The 18,231-nt window shown below is 48.4% G+C and overlaps 2 protein-coding genes and 1 long non-coding RNA gene across 3 annotated transcripts in view; all 3 read right to left on the bottom strand.

Annotated features, from left to right (window-relative positions):
- Nucleotides 1-5,182, bottom strand: part of LOC142045769 (alpha-mannosidase 2C1-like) — a 20,745-nt gene extending 15,563 nt beyond the window's left edge. Inside the window, exons 1-3 of the mRNA XM_075069500.1 lie at nucleotides 5,066-5,182; nucleotides 4,300-4,421; nucleotides 3,223-3,308 (exon numbers count right to left, since the gene is read on the bottom strand). Of these exons, the coding sequence (XP_074925601.1) occupies nucleotides 3,223-3,308; nucleotides 4,300-4,421; nucleotides 5,066-5,182 (325 nt within the window). The remainder of the gene's footprint in view (nucleotides 1-3,222; nucleotides 3,309-4,299; nucleotides 4,422-5,065) is intronic.
- The window catches only part of LOC116822605 (alpha-mannosidase 2C1-like), a 101,437-nt gene extending 88,576 nt beyond the window's left edge, over nucleotides 1-12,861 (bottom strand). The window contains exons 1-4 of the mRNA XM_075069060.1: nucleotides 12,721-12,861; nucleotides 12,081-12,270; nucleotides 10,790-10,920; nucleotides 8,115-8,207 (exon numbers count right to left, since the gene is read on the bottom strand). Coding sequence (XP_074925161.1) covers nucleotides 8,115-8,207; nucleotides 10,790-10,920; nucleotides 12,081-12,270; nucleotides 12,721-12,861 — 555 coding nt within the window. The remainder of the gene's footprint in view (nucleotides 1-8,114; nucleotides 8,208-10,789; nucleotides 10,921-12,080; nucleotides 12,271-12,720) is intronic.
- Nucleotides 1-17,818, bottom strand: part of LOC142047319 (uncharacterized) — a 117,350-nt gene extending 99,532 nt beyond the window's left edge. Inside the window, exon 1 of the long non-coding RNA XR_012656533.1 lies at nucleotides 17,727-17,818. This is a non-coding gene — a long non-coding RNA (uncharacterized LOC142047319). The remainder of the gene's footprint in view (nucleotides 1-17,726) is intronic.
- Between the last annotated feature and the right edge of the window lie 413 nt (nucleotides 17,819-18,231).

Genomic DNA, 18,231 nt, shown 5'->3' with positions numbered 1-18,231 from the left:
TGCTCACAGAGTGCAGGGTCTCTGTATCACAGGTAGTGGAATAGGACACCAAACCCTCCAACCCTTCTCCCATTACCACTTGTTTGTGTCAGCTGCTATTTCACGGCTCACATGCTCCTTGGTCCATTTGCCCACCCAGGCTTGGACCCAATGGTGCAGTCGCTTGCTCACTCTTTCATGGGACTACAGAAATGGGAGAGACAAAAAATAAAAGGCTACAGCCACCAACATTCAGGATCACAAAACACTTAAAGCGAAAACAAATCCACTTCCCTAGGCCAACAGATTTGGGATGTTTAGCTCTGCTGGGGAACTGGCAATACAAACACTGACCTTGCCGACTGACCAAGGGAAAGCCTCAGTAAATTGGAGGCAGTGTCTGAACAAGCAGGCACAGTCATCCTTATTCTCCAACTGAATATCCCCAAAAGCCTAGTGTTAATGAAAATTAAGTCTGTGAAATCAAGTGCTCAGACTTGATGATTTTTGAATTTGAACTCTGAACTATAATGTTAGCTCTGCCACAGTGTATATCCTGTATATTTTATATAATAAAAGAAGCCTATAATTCAAAGTGGGTTTTTTTGTTTTTAAGAGAGGGTCATGGATTCAGCATATTTATTTGTTATTTAAATGTCTTACTATAATCTTCTAAGTTTAGGCCTCAACATATTTTTTTTTATTACATTCTGATTTCATTTTAAACTGGCTCATTTTTAAAAAGAAAAACTTGTAAGTAACAAAAAAATTTTAAAAGGAATTTTATTTAATTTAAAAAAAAAAAGTCTTCCAATTTTGATCCACCCTGGACCTTTCTGTAATTATGACATCACTGCAGCTATCCTAGCCACAGACCCAGCGCTTTCAAACAGCTGGTATATTCGTTTGCAGTGCTCCGCTGCCCGGGAGCAACCCTAGACTCCCACTCTCAGTGACTGCAGGCACAAGGCACAGCTCCTTGATGAGATGAGCTTAGAAGGCAATCTCAGAGCATGTGTCAGCTTTTCAATTCTTTTGCTATCACCCTCTTTAGGTCCACCCTGACAAGGGGGTTAGCAACCAATATGAGGTGCCCCTAGGCAAGAAACCAATGAGTAAAAGGATGCTAACAGCTTCCTACGCTCACAGGAGAGTTTGGGAAATGGGAGGGAGGAAAGGAAGTGTTACATCTCAGGAGCATTCAGAGGAAGTTTACAGAGCCCAGTGAACTAAACCATTTTGTGTCCCATCCTCAAAGCAATAGGAAGAGTGTTAAATGTTACAGGAGAATAACTCCCCTCCCACCCCAGAAACGTTATCTGACTCTCCCCAGACGCCCTTTGGGAGCAAGAGGTTCAGGGAAACACCAGCTGCTCATCCCATTCCTTTCACTCCACTCCTACCTGCTGAGCACTCAGCAGAGCGGTCCTTCTGTACATGTAATCCTCCGATTTGATCACGTACACCATCTTATTGGAGTTCAGTTTGAATTTACACTCCAGCTTGTCCAAGCTCTCCACATTCTCCATGGACTTCTTACTGTTTCCCTCCTTCCCTTCCTTCTCCTGCTGCTCCCAACCACATTGGCATTTACGTATCCGCCTCAGGTTCCTGTAAACCAGAGAATCCCTGCTGGGATTAGTGCTTATCCTCTGCCCGCTAGGCTGGACGTATCTGGTGACTCCAGGCTAGCCCTTCAGAACCCAAAGTATTGCTCAGAGTGGAATGATCACAAATTAAAGTCGTTTAGGCTCGTGTGCTTACCATAAGCCAACCCACTGATCTCAGCTGTTTACAGAGAGTGGGGACCTTTCACAGCTATTTTGCAACCAATTCCCTGCTAGTGAAAAGCACCGACTCAGCACCTTCTGCACTCAGCTAGAGGGCTTCTGTAAGTAAAGGTATGATTCCCTCCCCCCCCAAAAGGGGGGGGCTAGTGACTTCCCAAACCTCTGACCTCCCTGCTGCCTGTGGCCTATGCCCTCTCTCAGTTACTGGAGAGCACGAGCCCAAGGTGGGCTCTTGGAATAAACAGCAGCACTGTGTCTCTATACGCTACTCCCAGGTTAATGTCTTCTAAAGTGGTAAAGTATTAAACACAAACAAGAGATTGCAACAGCCAACACTGTGACGGAGTAAGATCTTTCTTCCTCTGCTGACATGGGTACTTCTGGCCTGTGTGTCACTTTTCATAGCCACTGCTTGTTCACTCACCTTGGCAGGAAAACCAGCTCCTGGGCCAGGTGTTCCCAAAGTTCGGGAGAGGTAGAATCAGAGTTGACATACCGCTGTACGTGTCTGACCAATGCTGAAATTGGGCACAGAACACAAGGGGGTAACCAACATCTGTCAAATCAACAATTCAAACTCAACTCTGATGGGTGTCACCCACTTGCTTAGGGTCTAACTGATCTCCACATTTGGGGTCAGGACGGAATTTTCCCCCAGGTAAGATTGGCAGAGAGCCTGGAGGGGTTTTGCCTTCTCTGCAGCATGGGACATAGATCACTTGCTTAACTAGTGTAAATGGTGGATTCTCTGTAACCTGAAGTCTTTAAATCAGACAGAGGTTAGAGACCTACTGCAGGAGGGGGATAGGTGAGGTTCTGTGGCCGGAAATGTGAAGGTCAGACTAGATGATCATGATGGTCTCTTCTGGTCTTAAAGTCTACGAGTCAGTGAGATGATCACAACGGTTCCATCTAGCCTTGGAATTGATGCATCTCTGCAGCCATTTCTAGCAACCTCCCAACAATCCTCCCCAACCCCACTGCTCAAACCAATCTTTCACATGCATGGTCTCTTCCAGTCTCACAGGGCTCCTGGGGCTACGGAGTCTCCACCCGCAGGGAGGGTAGGGGGGTCCTCTGCTTGCCAGACTCTGATTGTGTAACCACATGGTTGTGGCTTGATTTTTCTGGGTATCAACAAATGGCATAATGCAAAATGGCTGGGTGCAGCAAGGCCACAGCCCAGGGCACTATGGGCATCCTTCCTCCTACCAGCCTCAGTGGAAGCAGGATGCGCAGGGGAGGAAAACAAATTGGGTCCAATTTGTTATTACCAACACCAAGAGCACCACCTATTAATATGGAGTCCCCAGTGCCTCTAGGGCTTGTAACAAAACCAAACCACAGATCAGAATGCAGGAACAGCACCTTTCAAAACACACCTGACAGAGGGTGTTACAATGAACCCAACCCACTTGGCAGGAAAAGCTTCTTAGTCCAAATCACTCCTCACTTGCATAGTATCTCATGGCATCCTCCACAACCAGCTGGATACAACTGCCCGGCAACACATCATGGAACTGATTCAGGAGCAGTAGCCTGAGAACAGGCGACTGAGGCAAGAACCAGAAGAAAGCTATGGATTAGAATCACTATGAATGAACTATGCCACCCTCATTCTACAGGACAAAGCCCTTTGTATCTTGCTGAGGGCTGATGGGGACTGCAACAGCCAGGCAGTTCCCACATGCACATGGTAACTGTAGCCTTCTGGCTTCAGGTCACCACTTTCATTCCATCCATCAAAAACATGAGTTCTGCCAGACCCTGCTCTGCTGCTACTGGAGACAAGAGAGTGCAGCCGGCTCGAAAGCCCTGAGCTCTCTTAGCAGTCACCTGAGCCAGGCACTCCTAGCCTTCTTCTGGGAGGATTCTCTGGGCACAGGTTTGGGCATTCACAGAAACAAGTATACTTGTTCCTTCAATTCCCTGCTTTGGCAGCAACCTTGGGCATTGGTGGCATCTCAGTGTCTCCTGGTCTCAGCCTCCTGAGGACCAGAGGGGTATATCTAATAGCCTGTGATAGGCAGGCAACTGACATACTTGTCCATAAAATGAATTCTTCTAAATCAGTCTGTTCAGAGACTGTCTGGGGTTTGGTCTAAGCTATAAATGAATGAGGCTACTTTTTGGTTTGCTGCTAATATATTGTTTCTTACTATCTCATCTAATGAAAACACTGTGTCCGCTTGTTTTTTATATACCTGAGTGTGCTTAACACTAGAGCCCTGCAAATCTGAAGTTATCCACTTTATATCCGCGGATATCTGCATCCATGGATGCGGTTGCATCGTTTACCATCTTTGCAGATTGCAGACTGGATGCTGATCCAAATTTTTCTATGTGCGCAGAGCTCTACCAGTGAGGTAGGGTGCTGATGCAGATGCATATAAAAGGGGGAATGGGGATTGCAGGTCAGAAACCAGTTAATTAGTACGGATGCAGATCCAAATTTCTGTATCGACACAGGGCTCCAATTATCACTGCAGCTTTATCCAATCAGTGGTGGCACTCGGACAAACTACTTTACCTCCAGAGATGCTGCAGTTTGATGGAAGGATACTGGAGAGTATTTTTCTGGGTCAGAGTAAAACTATTCAGTACTTCAGCATCATGGAGTATCCACTTGCACTCCCGATTCCCTTTCTTTATCTGATCCCAAAGTAGGTGAAAATGGGAAGAGCTATATCAGAGGAGATTTTTGCCATCTGTAGCAAAACTTATCAGGCATTGGGATGTAGACAGTATGTATTATGGGGGGTGAGAGGGATAGCTCAACTGTTTGAGCATTGGCCTACGAAACCCAGGGCTGTGAGCTCAGTCCTTGAGGGGGCCATTCAGGGAACTGGGGTAAAAGTCTGTCTGGGGATCAGTCCTGCTTTGAGCAGGCGGTTGGACTAGATGACCTCCTGAGGTTCCTTCCAACCCTAATATTCTATTATGTATTCACAAATAAAAATGAGATTCTCTTTTCCCTGAGGGTACCTTCTCCAGAGCCCTCCCCCCCCCCCCACTGTAACAGCAGAGATTACAGTCGCTCAGAAATTAGCTAACTGGTCTGAAAGACAGTACTTCCCACAATGCTCTGTTAATCAATAGCAGCACCCAATGCTGTCGTGTCAGTTTTGGAAACAACAGGGTTTGGGTGGCAGCCTCTCTGCACCATTGCACCAATGATGGCACACCAAGGAGATGGATTCAGAGTGGAAGTCTTCCTTACTGGTCAGAGTTAACATTGATCTAGATAGTTTCCACCCACTGCCTTATCTCCCCTCCCATCCTGGGCAAGTGGTAACCTGGGCCTGGGTGGTATAAGTGCCATTGTGTAGCTCCAGGAACAGTTCTCCTGTCCAGGTTAACAGCTGGGTCTTCTCTTTCTCCAGCATAGAGAAAAACCGGTCAGGTGTGGACATCTGAACCCTATGGGGGAGAAATGCAGATAATAACAAGACAGGCTTTGCAGCTGCTGCCCACTGCAGAGGGAACGAGGTGCCCTCTGGTTCCTTTCCTAGCATGAGTCAATGCATTGCAAGTGGGAAAGCAACAGCCCCAGCCATGAATCATCAACTCCCTCCAGCCCTACTCTCCAGAATGCTAGGACCAAAGGGGTTAGCAAAAATCTCTCAAGAGAGTCAGCAGTCGGCACTGAGTTCTGAAAGACATATGAGGAGAGAAAGCAGAGCCACCCCAGACGTGAGTAGCCCATCTGTATCACTCATTCTCTTCGGCCTGTCCGGCATCTTCTGGGTTCGGCCACCTCCTCTGTCTCCAAACCCAAAGAGAGTGGCGCTGTGGTCCACAAGGCCTTTGTCTTTGTTGTTCATGCTTTTCAGCATCAAGAGATTATGTATACACATGACACGTAGTGTCAGGCCCTCACACAGTCAAGCCAAGGAGAGCCCTGCAGGCGTAAAGATCAGGCACCAGCTTGTTGTCTTCTCACCATGTTCATTCTCTTTTCAGCTCTGCCTCCTTGGCTACATCCACCAGGGCCCAGGGAGACAGGAGAATCTGGAGAAGTTGAGCGTCCTCCTGCAGTGACTCATCAGCTCCCCACTGCCCAGTGAATTTATCTTTAAAATGCAGCTAATTATAGAAACTCAAGGCTCTGACACATTGCACGGACAGACAAATCTGGGCTTTACTCCAAACATCTAAAGTCCCCAGCTGCTTGTCCTATCACCTTTCCCCACCTACTCACTATGTGGCACTCCCCTCCAATAGCCATTGCTTACAGCACAGATGGTGGTGACATTCTCTTGCAAGCTGGGTACACTGGGGCAGAAAGACAGAAGCATACCCATCTGCCTACAGTGTCACATCGCTCACCTCCTCCATTCAACCTTTTAGGTCATAGGAATTGCCAGGCAGGAAATGGGTCAGAACTTGGGAGCTGTCAATGCCTTCCCAGAAAAAAGTTGCTGTGCTGGAAGAGAGCAAAATGTCACCAAGGGGGAGTCTATTACAGCCTCACAGGGGGACACTTCAGGGACAGCCAGAAAGGGGCGCACGAGTCCAGGGAGCTACTGAAAGGAAACTTCTGGCTGCCCACCATTAACTTTTCAAAGCTGTTGGCTTCATACTTCAGCACCTTACCATGATGCGATCAGTAGCCAAAGCTTCTCTGGTCGTGGCTAATGAACTACCTGATCTGGTCAGCCTCATATAAAGCTCTGGTGAGCTCTCTGAATGAGGGCATGTCAAGGTTCCTTCCCCACTCTCAACTCTAGGGTACAGATGTGGAGACCTGCATGAGAACCTCTAAGCTTAACTACCAGCTTAGATCTGGTTTTGCTGCCCCCACTCAAATTATTTATGAGTTATTTGGGAAACTCTGTCTACCATCCCCCCCAGAATATTTTTCCTCCCAAGTACTATAACCTTTCCCTGAGTAGCCTTCAGAGACTTTTCCACCAAGTTCCTGGTGAACACTGATCCAAACCCTTGGATCTTAAAACAAGGATAAATCAATCAGGTTCTTAAAAGGAAGGGTTTTAATTAAAGAAAGAAAGGTAAAAATCATCTCTGTAAAATCAGGATGGAAAATAACTTCACAGGGTAATCAGATTCAAAGAGCTCAGAGGAATCCCCTCTAGCCTTAGGTTCAAAGTTACAGCAAACAGAGGTAAATCCCCTGGCAAAAGGAACATTTACAAGCTGAGAAAACAAAGATAAAACTAACACGTCTTGCCTGGCTGTTACTTACAAGTCTGAAATATGAGAAACTGGTTCAGAAAGATTTGGAGAGCATGGATTCATGTCTGGTCCCAATTAGTCCCAAGAGTGAACAACCCCCAAAACGAAGAGCACACAAACAAAAGCCTTTCCGCCACCAAGATTTGAAAGTATCTTGTCCCCTTATTGGTCCTTTGGGTCAGGTGTTAGCCAGGTTACCTGAGCTTAACCATTTACAGATAAAGGGATTTTGGTGTCTCTGGCCAAGAGGGATTTTATAGTATTGTACACAGGAGGGCTGTTACCCTTCCCCTTATAGTTATGACAGGAGCGAGCCCACTGGGCAGATTCCCATACACACGTGCATGCCTCCCGAGAAGGTGTTCACCAGGCTCCAGCTGAGTTTCTGAGTGAGGAACCATCGTATTCCACAGCCACGCATCAACTGGGGCAGCTGGGCCGAGTATCCAAAGGTGTTTGGCAACCAGAACTGGGAGCAGAGAACGGAACGTGGGAGCGAGCGAGCAACACAATCCCATCACCTGCTCAGATGTCTCTCGGACAATATAGCCAAGTGCACCTATCTCCCCTCACATCTCTAGGGCACAGATGGGAACAGGCTCAAATTCTGGATACCCCATATAGTCAGCCATGTATCACTGTGGCCCTAATGCCCTCCACAGGGCCCCTCAGCCTGGAGGAAATATTGCTAGGTAGTGGGTACTATATGAACTGGCCAAGGCCTATGTACTAGGGGGTAGGAAGAGGTACGCTGCACTAATATATCCAGCCGTTCAGGCACTAGTTTAGGACTTGAGAGAGACACTGAATAATGTCCCTGCTCTGCCACAGATTTCATGTGTGACCTTGGACGAATCATTGGGCTGGTCTGTGCCTCAGTTTCCCCATTTATACAGTGATAATAGCAGCACTGTCCTTCCCCACAGGGGCGCATGAGGATAGATACAAAAGAGATTGAAAGAACTCAGATACCATGGTGATGGGCCACATACATACCTTAGATAGATCACTCCAAAGTGAGCATGTCCCACCAAGAATGAAGCAGAGACACTGGGAATATCAGCTCTGGAAGGGATCACATGGATCACTTCCGCACCCCCATCCCCAGAGAAGGAACACGTAGAGGATCCACCAAGGAGGAATATGTACCTCCGAGCAAAGCTTCCCAAATTGCTGCTGGAAAAAACGCTGTCCCTGCAGGAACTGACGCACCATTGATTCGCCACTGGGAAGATTCCCGTCCTGGGAGACAATAGCAGCCCTGAGGAATTCTATGCAGATCTCCTGCCCCGCTTGCAAGCAGAGAAAGGAGAGTGGCCACCCCAGTAGCATGCACCCCATGGCAGGCCCAATCCATACAGCTCGCAGCTGACACACTGCAGTCACGTATACACTTGACTTACACTCCAGAGGGGTGGGGGAGGGTAACAGAGTCTGGGGAAAGCGAAGAGCTGTGTTCACAATACAGCAGAGGGTGCTACTGGGTCATGGTTCCAGGGTATAAGGCTGCCTAATCTACAGTTAGGGGTACAGAGGGTATGACTCCCTGGAATAGGGCTAGGATTCCAGTTGGTAGGACTCCCCAAGCTAGTGTTATGGTTCCAGAGAGTCGGGCTCCCAAAGCTAGGGCTAAGGTTCGTGTGGATAGGACTCCTGCAGCTAGGGTTGGGTTCCAGGGGGCAAGGCTCCCCAAGTTCAGGTTAGATTTCCAGTCGATAGGACACCCCAGCTAGTGTTAGGTTTCCAGAGGTTAGAGCTCCCCAAACTAGGATTAGGGTTGCAGAATGTAGGACTGCCAGGGTTAGGGTTCCAGAAGTAGGGCTCCCCAAACTCAGATTAAGATTCCATCAGATGGGGCCAGCCCAAACTAGGGGTGGGGTTCCAGAGGGTCAGGTGGCACAAGCTGGGGTTAGGGTTCCAGAAGGTAGGACTGCCAGGATTAGGGTTAAGGTTCCACAGGGTAGGACTCTGCAACTTTAGGTTAGGGTTCCAATGGGTAGGGCTCCTCAATTTTGAGTTCTAGAGGGTAGGCCTTCCCTGGTTAGGATTCCAACAGGTAAGGCTCGCCAAGTTAGGGTTCTAGCTAGGGTTAGAGTTTCAATGGACAAGACTCCCCAAGCAAGGGTTAGGGTTCCCAGCGTAGGCCTGTTGTAAGAGAACTGGATGTGACATAGCTCGCAGCCATTTTGTGCACTTAGGCCCCCCGAAACTGGAAGCGAGGACACCAGATAGGAATAATCTGGCCTTGCTTAGGCAGACAGAACAAAAAAATCTGCAAGCTGCAGTTTCACCAGCTGGGACAGAAAGAGAAAGGCCAGATTCATGAGAAGATGTGTGAGGGAGGGAAACACAGGAAACTGATCCCGATTCTGGTTGTCTGTGTTTGTCAGGTTTTTTTTGCGGAAGCTGCTTTGCTTATATGGAGAAGAATGAATTATTATTGGCTGTTGCTAGGGAAACTGTTTGCCTACTAGAGGCTATTATGAGTTATGTGCTTTGTCTATCTATAAAGAGTTTAGTTAGAAAGCATACTTTCTAGCTAGCCAGAGGAAACTTTTCTTCAGGCAAGGAGCCGACATCTAAACTCCCCATCGACTGGACAGAAGGGCCCCCAGAAGGCTGGCTGGTGATCACTCAAAACCATTTCAGATTTTGGGTAAATATGAATGTTTTGAATGCTCTAGCCCTACTGCTGAAGCATCGATGTGTGTGTGCACTTCAGACCTAATAAAAAAGTAGTTTTAGCTAAAGCACTCTTGTTCATGCCAATCATTTATCAGATAGAAGAGTTGAGTCCCCACTGATTTATTCCTGACACTGTCTGGAGAGAAACAGTGAAGTTACCACTGTAGTGCTGTGGGTTCTGAAAACCTGGGCTAACAGGGCTGCCCAAGCAAGCATTAGGATTCAAGATGGTGTGACTCCCCAAGCTAGGGTTGGGATCCTCAAGGTAGCATTAGGGTTCCAACAGACAGGACTCCCCACACTATATTTAGGTTTCCAATGAATAGGACTCCCCTGGCAAAGGTTAGGGTTTCAGAGTATAGGGCTCTCCAGGATACATTTAGGTTTCCAAAGGGTAGGGGTCCCTGAGCTAGGATAATGGTTCTAAAGGGTAGTGGTCTTCAGGTACCATTAGTATTCCAAATGGTAGGGTTAGGGTTACGTTTCCAGAGGGGAGGGCTCCCCAGGCTAGGGGCTGGGTTCCAAAACCCCTCTCATGATTCCCCTTGAGGGGCTGAGCAGAAGAAGATGTTAAGAGAAGGCATCTGAGACTCAGGAACTGATCTGTTAGAGAGAAGACTCAGAGGGCGATGCAGAAGGGCTGCTCTGACCTTACCATTTCTACATAGGTGCCACCAACAGGTATGAACCATCCCTCTTTGGCGTAGTCCTCAATCTGAGCATACAACCCAGGACACCAGTTCCTCACTCACTCAGACTGCTGGGCCTGCAAAGAAGACAGAGCCATAAAGAACCCGGAGAATATTTTAGAGATTATCCAATTTGTTTAAAGCTTCTGACTCACAGCAACTGCAAACCTGAATTTTTACTAGGCATTGGAGCTCAGTGCAATAAGGAGTGGTCCCAGACCTGGCAGGACAGCTCTCTGCTACCAGGCAGGAGGCTTGGGCTGAAATCTACACCTGGCATCTGGGGTTGGGAGCATGGGAGAAGCAACTTGGAGACCAGGGATAGAGAAGTCCCTTGCACAGCAGCCCCTCCAGCCACTTACAATGCTCCTTAGAACATGCACTAACCTTCCTCCGGTCTTCGCTCTAAGAGTTTTGCTGCCCACCTGGGAGCGGAAGATGACAACTCACATGCGAGCAGACAAACGTGAACTCCGGGTTCTTCTCCATCAGGCGTACAACAGTCACCCAGCTGCGAGCACACTTGCAGATAAACTCCTTGTATGGCCACAGCCAGATTGCAGGGACAGAAGCAGGCTGAGCTCATTGTGATCACATGGCCTTTCCATTTTAAGCAGTCATTATTTTATATACATATACAGCTGGCCGCCTGCCAATGCCCATTCTGTGCTGCCTTCCCCTGGCTGGAAAGACACAACTGAGCCTCATCACAGCTGTGAAAAACGTGTCACAGACCATGAAATCTGGTCTTCCCCCGTAAAATCTGATATTTTGTGTACTTTCACCCTGTACTATATTCTTTTATACTATAGGGTAAAAGTATATACAAGTACATAGCATTTCTCAAATGGGGGGTCCCAACCCAAAGGAGGGTCTCAAGCCTATCGTATAGGGGTTGCAGTATTGCTACCCTTACTTCTATGCTGCCTTCAGAGCTGGGTGGCTGGAGCGTGGCAGCTGCTTGCCAGGCACCAAGGTCTGAATGCAGAGTCGCTGCCAGCAGCAACACAGAAGTAAGGATGACATAGTGTGGTATCGCCACCCTTACTTCTACCTGCTGCTGCTGGTGGCACTGCCTTCAGAGCTGAGTGGACAGACAGCAGCGGAAATTTACGATTTAAATATCTGAAATCGTGACAATCAAGATTTTTAAAATGCTATGGCCATGAAATTCACAAAAACGGACTGTGAATTCAGTAGGGCTCTACTCATCTGGGATCCAAGCTGTGCTGCCTTTAAACGAATCAACCATTGCGAGGTGTGAAGACACGGGGGCGGGGAGGAGGAATCACACTATTAAAACGTCAATGGATTGAAGCATGGCTGTAAGTCCTGAAGAGTCCTCAGCTCACGGGGCTGCTGCCTGTCCCGGATACCTCACTTCCTCTTCTCACAATAGCATGACTAGGGAAAACCCCACCGGGAATTTGAAATCTAGGCGCCTGGCAAAGGAACTAAGGAATAGGCATGAAAGATTTGACATGCCCCTTTGTAAAGGATGCTTTCCAGCCCTGTGGTAAGTTACCATCTCCAGCCAAGCTGATACGTCTACCTATATTTTGCAGCTGATAGCTGGGATGTCCTTGTCCCTTTCCCTAGAGGCTCAGAACATCACTTCCACAGAACACTCAGTGCCTGCTCGCCTGAGAACTGCTCCCCTCTGGCAGCACCCAAAGTCACTGGCCAACCCTACTAACCACAGGCCTTTCAGTAAGCACGCATCCCTTGGACCCATTCTTACCAGAATCGATGTGGCAGTGGCCCATAGCATGGACGGTGTGCTGGCTCTCGCCATTCTTCTGCCTGAAGATGGAAGAGGCGAGGTGACGCACCACAGGGAAGGTAGAGGAGTCTGTGACATCAAGCAGGTTAACCATCTGATTGGCCACATAGAGCGTCTGAAAGCTCTGCTGGTTTTCCTCCCCGAGGAACTGAGGAAGGGCAAGAGTGAGAAGAGACAGATGCTTAGCTCACCAACTCTTATATTGGACAGGCTGAGTGTATCTGATGGATAGCACGCTGAACTGCTGCACATGTGGACAGCCCATTAGCTGTGTCCTACCAACTTCCCACCTCTCTACCAATCACATGTGTAGCCTGAGGCAATACAGATGCAAAGATGGTGTTTCCTTCCTCCAGTGTGCGCATTTCACTTTTTTGGAACTCAGAGGCTGCAGATGTTAGCTGGCATGATGAGACAAAGGAGACACTTCCAGTTATACACCAGCCACAATGGCAAATACTTACTCCTCCAGGTCTTTTTGGTAGAGGCTGGAGAGCTGGGGGAAGGAGGTTAAACCAAAGGAAAGTCATGAAAAAAGGAGGAGGGAGGGAGGTAGAGGAGCTGGAGAATAAAAGAGACAGAGGACTAAAGTATTTACCTTGGCCATGTCCATTAGTATCTCAAAATCTACCAGCAGCTCATGGACACCCCTGCTGAAGACCACAAGCTCTGCCTTGTGCAGGGTGAACTTCTTGTCAGGGTCAGGAGGTGCAATCAGGCTGCCTTCCAAAGAGACCATCGCAGGCAACTTCCACATAGACAGTCAGACTGTAGAAATGAGAAAAATGGAAACAGAAGTCACTAGAGATCAATGAGCACCTCACTGTGTTCTCTGTGTAGAGACTGGGAAACAAGATCTGCCAAAAGCACAGGAATGGTCAGACCAGGCCAGACCAGTGGCCCGTCTAGTCTGGTATCCTGTCTCTTATGGTGGCCAGTGCTTCAGATACTGACATACAACACCTACCTAACTGTGCAACACTACCCCACGTGGGACAAATTTCTTCCTGATCCTATCTAGTGAGCAACTCACACCCTGAAGCACGGCAGTCAATAAACCTTGTCATTGTAATCCAGCCTGATGCTACCTCATGAGCTGAGCAGTCAATAGGTGACAATGGTGCATCACTGGTCCTCACAGCTCTGAACAGAGAGGCCTGGGCACTTACCGTGTGTGGTGTGGCTGTGCCAAGAATATCTGATAGCCCCTCCAACCAGTGCAGGGTGCGGGTTTCCCTGAATTTCAGGAAGCATCAGTGCTCACCTGTGAGGCTCTGCATCCCTGAGGCTGTCTGTCAGGATATAGCTGGTCTTCTCCCCTTCTTTAATCAAACCCTGTGTGTCACGACAGGGAGGAGGGACATTAAAATTGCTCCATGACAACACTCGCGTCAAAAACGTTAACACATGCTCAATGGGAATGGCTGCCATTCTGTATCAGTACAGAATCACTAACCCATGGCTTGTTGATACATATCAGCAGAGGGGCCCCTTCTGACACGTGGCAGATTACCATGGAGTTGTGCTTACTGAGACTGTGCTCACTTTGTACTAGTTCCATAGACAAACAGACCATTTGCAGCAACTCGCTGAATGAAGATTTTGCTCAAACTCCCTAGGACATGTCTCCATGCCCCATCAAACAGACACTAAAAACATCATAGAAAGGGTCGGCTTCTCCTCTAGAGCTGCTGCAACCCCAGTGTTAACACCAATCCCACGGGTATTCCATGCCACAGACCAGTGGTCAGGAATATTGCATTAAAAACCTCACAAAACAGGGAAGCGCTGTATAATTAGAGGAAATTAAAATCCAATCTGATTCAAACCATGTAACAAATGTCCGGGAATTCCTACACCCCCATTATAAAGGGCTGAGGCAGAGGACTTCATGGAAACAGCATTGATTGCAGCACTGCCTATGACGTACTTCTAATAAAGATCTAGCATTGGCACACGCACTTCCTCTTACCTGAACCGGCTGCGCATTCCTCCACACCATCCCTTCCCCATTGCTTTCCCACAGGAGATGCACTTCCTTCCCCACTCATTCTCTGGGGATGCGAAGCTCCACTTTAAACCAGCAGGTCCACCACCTGAAAAAGACAGGTACATACACTTCTGAACTGATGTTGAGCCTTTCATGATTAAGCATTTTCCCATGAAAAGTTAACATGCACAAGACACTACAGCCTCAGCAGACTCTCTAAGGAGGTCTGTGGGGAAACCACGTAGTATGTACAGACACCAATGACAAACACACACAGGAGACAATCCCTCCAGGGCTTGCTTTTATTTTGTCGTAAGAGTGAAAGATGCTCAACTGACAGCCCAGTAGGCAAAGCTCTGCTCTGTATAGAGCAGGTATGATAGGGCATGGTCAGCAGCAGTACAAGCACTCCACGCTCTGTCTCCACTCATACACATCAACAAACTCCACCAGGAACATCCACGGGCAGTTTGTTCTCCACGGCTCATCCAGTCAGATAGTCATCAAGGGGGGAAAGTTTAGAGGCGCTTTTACAGTACAGAGACCTGTTGTCTAGGAAATGGATTGAGACACCCACACATTCCACCCAGGTTCTAAAGAGCCAGGGCATCTCAGTCAGCTGTCTAGCAACAGTTCGACCTGCTCTCTCAGAGAAATCAGGACAAAGGAGCTGCCATGCTGGAAGCAGAAGGGGCGGATAAAGGGTGTCTCACATTACCAGCATGGAGTGAGACCAGAGATTGTGACTGCAGGGATAGAGCTACTACCCACCAGGCAGGAAAAGGCCTCAGAAAGGGAGAAAAGGGATGAAATCAACCCTATTTCATGAAGGCCCAAGTCTCAAAGATCCACTCCCCGCACCTCCATAGTCTAACATGAAGTATTCCACAGGGACTGCTGTCATGGGAGTCAAGTTGGTGGAGAGGGGCTCAGGATGGACAGAGACAGGTCATTAGCTTCCGGAGTTCTTGAGTCAAGTTTTAGTCTGGAGTATATTTTTTATAACAAATTACAAACACCTAAGAAACAGATATTTATGATACCTCCTTTAACTGTCCCAGCATTATCACAGGCCTTCTGTTCTGCCTGGAGATTTGCAGATAGGCCCAACGCATAAATCAAAATCAAAGTCCTAAACATGGAGCTGAAAGAATCCAAAAGAGTGAGGTAGATGGCTGAGCAAAGAGATTTCAGAGCGCCCAGCTTTCAGTCTAGTCCTGCCTCTGATACTGAATTGCCACAAGGCCTCAGACAGGTTACTTAACTTCTCCATCCTTCAGTTTCCTCCCAAATGTAAAACAGGAAGGATTCTATATCTTCTGTCCTACTTCACCAGGGGTTTGTGAGGATTAGCTAATACGCATACAAGTAACCTGAAGTTAAAGTGCTAAAGATATCTTTAGGGGTAGAAAAAAAAAATAGTTGTACACACAGGTGCTGCACACAGTCCTGCTGATTAATCTGCAGCACCTGGGGAGTAAAAATGGAATCTCACACACAGAGCTCATTGTATCCCTCAAGGGGAAAAACAATAGCGACTTCACATCACTTCCTCATTTAAATAAATGTCAATTAAAAATCAATTCACATCACTTTGTTCCTCTAAGGCTGGTACTTATGTGGGTCCAAAGGAGTCCCCAACTTTCACAGGTCTGAATTCTTGTCTGACAGCTTCATCATGTGGGATTTGCTGAGGGGTCTGGAAGCAGGAGAGAAACACCAGGGGGCAGGTGTCCCCGAAAAGCCTGCTGTAAAAATGACATGCAATAAAGCCATTCACTCCAAGGTACGAGGATCTGTCTCCCAATCTCCAGACAAAGGCTAAAACTTTGTCACGCTTGTTTTTTTCAGAGTGGTTCACCATTGCAGAAACATTCAGTTTAAAAAAAAAACAGTGTTTTAGAAAACTAACAGTCCTGTTTCTTATTAGCCTGACAATCAACTTGGGTGCCCAGCGTGGCATGTGGTCACCATTGGCAGCAGGACACCTGTATCTGCCTTGTATATTTTCACCACCACAGGTGCCAAGCCATGGAGATTTTCTTTGTTCCCACAAATCACACCATATGGCTGGAAGGGACCTCTAGCCCAGCCTCCTGCGCTGAGATAGGATCAAGTAAATCTAGAAGACCATCCCTGACAGGTCTTTGTCCAAGGTGTTCTTAAAAAACCTCCAATGATGGGGATTCCACAACCTCTCTAGGTAACCTGCTCCAGAGATTAACTATCCTTAGAATTAGCATTATTTTCCTGATGTCCATCCTAAATCTCCCTTGCTTCAAATTAAGCCCATTACTTCTTGTACTACCCTGAGTGGATGTGGAGAACAATTCATCACCATCCTCTTAATAACAATGTTTCCCTTTTGTTCTTTTTATTTAAATATAGGAGCCTTAATTCAATGCTTTACAAATACCTTTGCAAGCAAAGGTTACAGCATATTAGCACTGGACAAAGCTATGACAATCTACACCACCTGAGGATCTGTCCCTAAGTGAACTCACATGAACTACATATAGCAATACCATGGCTCAGTTATCTACTTGTACAGATTTTAAAGACACTAACTGAGCAGCAATAGTCACATTATGACTTAAAGCATCAAGAGGAAATTTATAGTCCAGACAGAAATTCCACTCCTGAAGCAGCAGAGTGACATAGTCTTAGACCCAACATGTCATTCAATCACGTGAGTTCTGAAGAAGGTGGTTACAATGCAATTATTGGTTTGTTCTTTTCCAGGGAAAACAGGATTGAAGGATTTTTTTTTTTTTTTTTAAGGTAATACAAGCGGGGAGGGGGTTTTCTGACATCCTCCCAGGATAGTGGCTGCACCATGCTGCTATCAGAGTAGTGCATGTGTGCAGGGAACTAGATGTGAGAACAGTAGTATCACTCTGAGGCTGGTTGGTTCCCACTTTCTCCCACCCAACACAGCCTACCTGACTCCTTTGTGCCCCATGGCAGGATTGGAAGGGGACACACACATGGCAATCCAGTTTAGCTCACATCTAGCTTCCTGTGCATGCATATATTCAGGCCCCAATCCTGCAACTTATTTTAAGTGGATTGGCTGTGTGTCTACGCAGAAGCCCCATTAACTTCAATGAGGCTCCACACTGGGATCCTCCTGAGCAGAGCCAGTTGCAGGAGCAAGGATTTATGTGACAGCTGCCAAGAATAGATGCAGTAATTGTAGGGTCTATGAAAGTAGTCTTTTTGTTTAAGTAGTTGAGAGCTAAGTAACAGGAAGATTGCGGTGTTGGTACGACAGACGGATCTGTGAGAGGATCTCTGTGGAGCTGCTCCATAGGGTGAAAAGGAAAACCTCCTTCCTGCACTGTGAGAAACCCAAAAGGATTGTCAGAATCCCTGAGAAAGCAGCAGAAAAATGAAACTGACCAGCCTAACTGCACAGCGAAACAGCAAAGGGGAAAGAGAGAGCAGCACAGCCCCTTTGATTTTTAAAGCCTTTAAACGAACAATAAAGGATCTTGCAAATATCCCCTCACCTGCCCCCCCGCCTGCTCCAAGCCTTCGGAGCAGCGACACCTGCTGTAGCGGGGGGAACATCCCACCCGATCGCCCCGCCCCGGGGCACGGCTGGACTCAACTGCGACTCTCAGGCTGACCCACAGCCCCAGCAGCGGGTTTCACTGCGAAGAAGCCACGTCGCTTTCCAAACCCAGACCCATCCGATCCCGGCCCGCGCGAACCAGGGCCGGTGGCGACTCGGGTCCTCCACCGGCCAGAGGGGCTCGCTCCGCAGCTCGCCTGCGCACCCCCGGGCCCAGCGTCCCGAGCCAGCCCCGCACCCACCCCGGCCCGGGCCGCTCCAGGCACCCGGGGGCGCTGGAAGGGGCCGCTCCAGGAACCGGGGGGGGGGGCGCTGGAAGTGAGGGCGCTGAGGGGGGCAGAGGGGGCAAGCGCCGCCGCAGGGGCTGGGGGCGGCCGGACCCCGCCCCGGGCGGGAGCGCACGGCCGGCCCAGGGTCCCGGCCGGGGGGCGGGGCGGACCAGTCCGGCTCCCACCTGCCCCGGAGGCTGCAGTCGGGGAGCCGGGCCCGGAGAGGAACTTCTCGGCCCGCTCCAGCGTGGTGCGCCGATGCTTCAGCACCTG

The sequence above is a fragment of the Chelonoidis abingdonii genome, chromosome 9, assembly GCF_003597395.2.
Source record: "Chelonoidis abingdonii isolate Lonesome George chromosome 9, CheloAbing_2.0, whole genome shotgun sequence".
Classification (NCBI taxonomy): domain Eukaryota; kingdom Metazoa; phylum Chordata; order Testudines; family Testudinidae; genus Chelonoidis; species Chelonoidis abingdonii.
The sequence above is the reverse complement of the archived record's forward strand: the minus strand, read 5'-3'. Positions and strand labels throughout refer to the sequence as shown.